The sequence below is a fragment of the Antrostomus carolinensis genome, unplaced genomic scaffold (assembly GCF_000700745.2).
Source record: "Antrostomus carolinensis isolate BGI_N321 unplaced genomic scaffold, ASM70074v2 scaffold38417, whole genome shotgun sequence".
NCBI lineage: Eukaryota > Metazoa > Chordata > Aves > Caprimulgiformes > Caprimulgidae > Antrostomus > Antrostomus carolinensis.
In genome coordinates, this window is record NW_010325997.1 from 14781 (window position 1) to 21583 (window position 6803).

Genomic DNA, 6803 nt, shown 5'->3' on the forward strand with positions numbered 1-6803 from the left:
GACAGGGAACCCTCAGTTACAGGCTTTAAAGCTACAGCATGGATAAGCTGAGGGCTGGCAAATTGCATGATTGAGGTTACCTTGATCACCTATGCTTTCAGGCCCTGGATGTGCATTCTGACTCCCGTTTCCACTGGCCTCCTGTCTCAGGATATAGGTCATTATCAAATATTGTTTAGTTTTATTTATTTGGTGTGCATGGTGTGTAATCGCAGCCCTCTGAGAATATACGTATCCTAGCCTTAGGCTAAATGCAAAAGTAGATTTTTTTCCTTTTCCCTTCATAGCATCTAAGCATATCCCAGCCAGTCATGTAATCTTTGGTAGCAGCCTGATAAGATTAGGGAGTATTAGCCTCTCTAAAGTGGGCAACTTGAAGCAGTCAGTGAGGTCAGAAAATACTGTTACTTCTGTATGTTCAAAGTAAGGCACCTTGGGGATCTGCAGGGCTGCTTTCTCCTCTACTCCTGTCTTGGAATCTGGTGTTTTTATGGCATTTCATGTACTTTGAGCCAAAGGCTCTCTCTTCTTGGTTATGGAGTGATGACACCCTCCTTTTCTTCTGCAACCACAGTGTTATTTTTTCCCCCTAATACTTTTAACTTGCCAAGTCCCCTAGTCCTCAAAAACGTTAGGAGGTTATGAGAGTGATGCAGGACAAGAAGGCCCATGGTGACCCACAGCTTGTGTTGGTGTGTCTGGACATCTCAATCTGTGACCTGCTGCAGCTACTCCTTCGTCAGGGTTCAGTTCAGCTATCAGAGAAAGGAGTAGCTGTAACAATCTACTGGCCTTTGGACGGGGCGGGTGGTAGCAGGTAACTGATACTGAGAACTAACCCACAGGCCAATCTGCCACATCTTCTAGGACATGGCACTGAATCCCACAAAATGTGCTGTAGTGTAGATGAATCTAATAAACAAATCTCATTAGTTTTTCCTCTACCCCATGCTCTCCCTCAAGCCTGTCTGTGTGTTTTGCTTATCTATGCAAGTTATTGTGCTTCTCGGGCTGTAAAGTACTTTCTTCATAGTGTTTATTTTATGTCAGAGTGGGAACAGGGGCAAGAGCTTCTCGGCAAAATTTCTAGATGAATTTGTAAGCATGTTGGAGGAGTTCCACAAGTTAACCAGTCAACATTTTCAGTTGCTGAGATTCTGCACTAACTCCATCTCGAGCTAACTTGTAACATAAAATGGCTTGGCCATTCCAGAGAGCAAGTTCAATGTGGAATGTTTTTGTTTGGGAAACTTTTTGTTTGTTTGTTTGGTAAATAAGTATCTAAAAGCAGTCCTTTACAATGGCATATGAAGGGCAGCCCTTGCTCTGAGTAGGGTTGGTAGTCATGCCAGTTACACAGTCATTCCCTGTTTGGAGGAGAACCTTTTGTTCAAAGTATATGTCTGTATTCATACCTTTTTCCTCCACAGCTTGAAAAATGCTACCAATCCAGAAAGATCTTTGCACAGTAATGCATCTCTAAACTATCAACAAAGTCATTTACTGCAAGAGGGGTCACTGGTTCCTCATTTCTGCCCTGTCTGAAGAGTATCAGCAGGTTAATTAGAAGATGTGTTTGAAAGGGTTGTGTTGGGTTTACCTCTGTTAGTTTTGTCCTTCCGTGACTACCTCTGCCATGACTAATCCCCAGGGTGAAGTATCATTCTGGGTGGAGAAGTGTAGGTGCCCTTCCTCCAGGAAGAACAAAGTAGGCAGTGTCACTGCAGCACTTCTTGAGCTGTTGAATTCTTGTGTGAATTAAGGCTTGTCCAAATGAGGAGGTAGTCAGAGTAATTACTCATTTATGAAGTGAGTTGAGCTGTATGGGGAGAGGAGCACTGTAACTCTTGCACTACGATCATCCCTGCAAGAATTTGTGCTGAAATGTCTTCTACAAGTTTGTCTATCCATAGAAAGCCACCAAAGAAGAGAGAGAGGTTGTTTCTTTTGTTGCATGTTCACCTCCAAAGCTGTGTGATTGCCAAAGCAGTTTTGGTTGCTGCTCACTCCTTGCCCCTGTGTAACTTCCTCCCACAGAACAAAGTCGCCGTGATGACCTGGAAAGCCTGGGCTACGTGCTCATGTATTTCAACCTGGGCTCCCTGCCGTGGCAGGGCCTCAAGGCTGCCACCAAGCGCCAAAAGTACGAGAGGATCAGCGAGAAAAAGATGTCCACGCCCATTGAGGTGCTCTGCAAAGGGTACCCTTGTAAGTGCTCTGATCTTGATGGCTGTCTTGTCTGGTGCATGGCTTGCTCTACTGCTGAAACCCCATGGAGTCTGGAGTCCTGAAGGGAAATGCCCAGTACCCCCAGACCAGGATATGCTGCTGACACTAGTGACAAGGAGGTTGAGAGACCTGTATTGATGCAGTTCTGGTTCAGAAGTGGGAAACATGATTTTGTGGAGAGCCAAGCCTTGTGTTAATAAGGGCATGAGGGTGCTGAGAGGGACCTTTAGTACCTTGGAAAAAGTCTATAAGGGGGTGGGGTATTATGAGGTGAGAACGTCTGCTGATGATCCTGAGTTATTCTGGGTAATGAAGATGAGGGCCAACTGTGATGAATCCCAGAAATAACCAGGCAATGAAATGGCAAATGCAGCTCTTCAGAGGTGAATGTGGAGTAATATATGTGAGGGTAGAGTAGCAGGCTTGGTCCTCTTGTCACCTGCAGAATAGTGGGCTCTGAGCTGACCAGTGCCACTCAGCAATGAACTGTTGCAGTGTCAATAGATGATTCTGTATCACAGAATCACAGAATGTTAGGGATTGGAAGGGATGTCAAAAGATACTGTAATCCAGTCCCCCATCTAGTCCAGTTGATGCATTTACAGTTGATGCTGTAAACGCATCAACTTCGCACTTAGTGGCTAAAAAGCAGATCAGGTGTTAGGAATTACTAGGAGAGAAAAAAGCACAAACATTGTATGTAAACCCATGCCCACTTGCACCTTGCATGCACCGTGCAGCTCTGGTGCATCCCACTATTTCAAAAAAGATGGGGTAGTACTGAAGAAGGTCCAGGGAAGGGCCAGAAGGGTGATCAGAGGTGAGGTGATTTCTATACAGGCAACAAGTGAGTGGTCTGGAGCCTGGAAAAGAGGTGATAGAAGTGTCTGTACTATCGCTGTGCCTCTAGAAGTTTGGATGGGAATTGATTATTTGGTGGCCCCAGTTCTTGTATTGGAAGGGAAACAAAGCTGGTTCCTGCCAGCTTCAAAACAAAACGATGTGGTTCTTCACACAGCCAGTAGCAGATGTGTGGAACTCCTTCCCAGAAGATGGTGTGGATTTTTTAAGGTTACAGGAGTTCGAGGAGAGATTGGAAAACTACATGGAAGAGAAATCCACTGAGAGTTATTAAATAATTAGAAAGCACATCCAGATCAGGAAGCTCCCTGAGCTGAAAATAGGTGGGAGTTTGGCTTATGTCAATATAAGTGTCAGACATGCTTGCCCTGGTCTTCCTCTTCTGCAGCTGTCTACTTCTGGCTACTGGACTAGGAAGAGCTCTGGTCTGGTCTAAGCCCAACTAGTCTTACACAGTTCATGTCCCTTTCTGTCTGTGCTACTGCTCAGAACTGCACACCACACAGGCCTGGCTTCCCAAAGCTCACCTCTGCCTGTTCTTTAGCGCTGCGTTCCTACTCTCCTTCAGCAGGCTCTGTGACTTGCTTCCTCTTGCTTGAAGAAGCAGCTACAAAAGAGAGAGATGCATGAGCATTTCCTCTGGTAAAAATAAGGATGGAGTCTTCTCAGTGGCCGAAGCACTGCAACCCTCAGGCTCCCTTTTCATTATGCAGCTCTGTGTTTGTGCCATCCTGGTCCAGCACACAGCAGTTGAAAGGCTGCGGTGGCTCTGTGGTGGGACCGGGGGGTTGGATGGTGTTCAACGACCAACTGTTCTCTGTTCCCTCCAGCTGAGTTCTCAACATACCTCAACTTCTGCCGCTCACTGAGGTTTGATGACAAACCTGACTACTCGTACCTGCGGCAGCTCTTCCGCAACCTCTTCCACCGCCAAGGCTTCTCCTACGACTACGTCTTTGACTGGAACATGCTTAAATTTGTGAGTGTGTGTGGAGAAAGGGCTGGAGGGGCAGGGGTTGATTCATATCACTTGAGATGGGGGAGGAAAGTTGGAAACTGCCCATCATTTGTACTTACCCCTAGTGAGCAGTTTGAGAAAGGGAACCAGGTGGAGCGAAAAGAGGCAGAGTTGTTTGGTGGTGCTCATTGGGGGGGTTATAGCTACTGTTGGATTAGGTGAGCATCTGGAGCATGTGTGTCAATAGATCTATCGGTAGCTAGAGATAATTTTTCAGGAGAGAACTATATTTGGAGGTGGTACATAGATGTGGATTGCAATAGCAGCTGTAGTACCATATGCTTTCTTCCTTGTTTCCTCATGGAGAAGAATGAGGCCTTCTCTGGGAGGAGTGGAAGATGGTGGGGGGAGAACATGTCTTTGGGGATGGAGCTCCGCTTTCTTGGCATGATGGAGCACCGTATGTTTTCTGTCCGGGGCTGCTGCTGTCTCTCCTGCCTGACAGCTGTGCCTGGCATTGGGGTTTATCTCCACCTCAGGGAGCAGCCCGGAACCCCGAGGACATGGATCGGGAGCGGCGAGAGCACGAGCGAGAAGAGAGGATGGGGCAACTCCGGGGGTCAGCCACACGAGCACTGCCCCCCGGCCCTCCTGCTGGAGCCACTGCCAACCGTCTTCGCAATGTCACCGAGCCCATGGCCTCTACCCCCACCTCCCGAATCCAACAGTCTGGTGAGTGGGGTGGGAGAGCTGGGGGTGATGCCAGCCCTGTTCTTAGCTGGAAACTGAAACTATTGACTGATATTCTTGTCTCATGTTTCTCTGCCCCAACAGGAAACACGTCCCCCAGAGCAATCTCAAGAGTGGACAGGGAGCGGAAGGTCAGCATGAGGTTACACCGAGGAGCTCCTGCCAACGTCTCCTCATCTGACCTCACAGGGCGGCAAGAAGTGTCACGGATTTCAGCATCACAGGTGAGTCCCTGCTGTGATGTTCGTGGCCTTGGCCTGGATGTCCCAGAAGGACTAAGGGCGCCACAGCAGTTTTTAACTGATCTGCTGCAGCTGACATGAGCCTGAAGCTTCTACAGTGTGGTGAGGGGAGTGGTACCAGGTTATGCCTTGGCTCTTCAGTTACTTGTTTTCTGGTGGCCATGCTCAGTACTGTCATTTTAGCTTTACTTTGCCTGGAGTAAGCCTTCATCTGATTGTCTTCCAGACCACACTGGTTTGGAGAAGTGGAACAGTAAACTTTTGGGAGGGAGGATATCCTAAGAAATGCACAGCCTCTCTGTTTTGTGTCCTTTGTGCCTTTTTCTTCCTCTCTATCCCTTACATGTTCTTCTTTTGTAGACAAGTGTGCCATTTGATCACCTTGGGAAGTGAGGAGCAATTGCCACTGGACCAGTGTTTGCTTAGGTGAGACTATCCTTGTGCCTGGGATGCCCCAAGGAGAGAACTGATGGCATTAGGGATTATGTTAAAGCTTTGATGTTGCTGTGGGGGATTGGTACATTTCCTTTCCCCTTTGCCTTACTTTGAGATACTTATTTGTCTTCAGAGGGAAGAGTAAGGTTGGCTGCCAAAGCCTTTGGGGGGTCTGGATTATCTTTGGTATGGAGGTAGCTTCCATTTCTCCAGGAGGGTAGGGAGGGCGGAGAAAGTGCTGGGCTGGGGAGCCATTTTGTTAGTTCCTAATGAATGGTTTTCTGGCAGCGTGATGGTGTTGGGGAGGTGAGTGCTGAGCACGTAATGAAGTGTGTGAGGCTGTGCACAGCTAGGGAGTGCCTCTTACAGAGGAAACAACAGTAGCTGGACAAGGTTACTCTGAGGGGTGACAGGAGTGTAGAAGAAAGGGCTGATTTTATTTTATTTTATTTTTTTATACTCCAGTTGTTGGCACTGGAATTGCTGCGAAGAGCCTTTTCTCCTAATGTCCTCTTCCCTTTTTCTCTCTTTTTTTTCTCTTTCTAGTGTCTTCACTGTATTTTTCTTTTAAAAAACAAAAAAAACCCCAAAAACAAAAATTTAAAAATATTAAAAAAAAAAACCAACAAAAAATCCAACAGAATTCCTTTTTGCCAACGATGAGGAGTCGAGCTGTGCCCCTGCGCCAGTGTGAGCCGTTTCAGAGAGGGCCGCCTGTGTCCCCCAGTGCGAGCGCTGCAAGAAGCTGACGACGTGGGAGCTGTGTGGGAACACCTCTGCTGCCCCCCCAGCCCCACCACGGCCCTACTGCTGCCCCCACGGGCTACCCCCAGCTCCCTCTCCTGACTCGCTGCTCCTGGTTCTGGTTTCTCTCTTTTTTTTCCTTCTTTTTTCCTATCTTCTTGGATATCTTCTCCTGTTTTTTTTTTTTTTTTTTTTTTTTAAATCAATTCGTTTGGTTTCTAGCCATATAAATCTTAACTTTTGCTCTCCTTTTTTAATGAGGGCAAGGGATGGTGGGGCGCGGTGGATTTTGTTTGTTTGTGTGTTGTTTTTTTGGGGTGGGGGGGGGCTTGTTGTCGTTGTTTTGTTTTTTCCCCAGGAGCCTTGTGGGCCAGGAGAGAATCAGATTCCAGCCGCACCTGATGGTAGAAGTCTGATTTTTATTATTATAACAGAATTTATTTTCTCAAGCATTAAATGGATTTTAAGCTATGAGGGGAATTGTGGCAACGGCCTAATCATTGACTCGGGCTTCCTTTCCTCGGGTAGCTTCTCTGCGATTTTGGGTTTTTTTTTTTCGGCTGGTGGGAGAAGTGCCAGACGTC

The 6803-nt window shown here is 47.1% G+C and overlaps 1 protein-coding gene across 1 annotated transcript in view; it reads left to right on the top strand.

The window, feature by feature from the left end:
- CSNK1E (casein kinase 1 epsilon) overlaps positions 1 to 6074 on the top strand; it is a 17446-nt gene extending 11372 nt beyond the window's left edge. The window contains exons 5-10 of the mRNA XM_010171440.1: positions 2038 to 2208; positions 3921 to 4069; positions 4588 to 4780; positions 4883 to 5022; positions 5401 to 5466; positions 6022 to 6074. Of these exons, the coding sequence (XP_010169742.1) occupies positions 2038 to 2208; positions 3921 to 4069; positions 4588 to 4780; positions 4883 to 5022; positions 5401 to 5433 (686 nt within the window). The 3' untranslated portion in view covers positions 5434 to 5466; positions 6022 to 6074. The remainder of the gene's footprint in view (positions 1 to 2037; positions 2209 to 3920; positions 4070 to 4587; positions 4781 to 4882; positions 5023 to 5400; positions 5467 to 6021) is intronic.
- Positions 6075 to 6803: the final 729 nt, after the last annotated feature.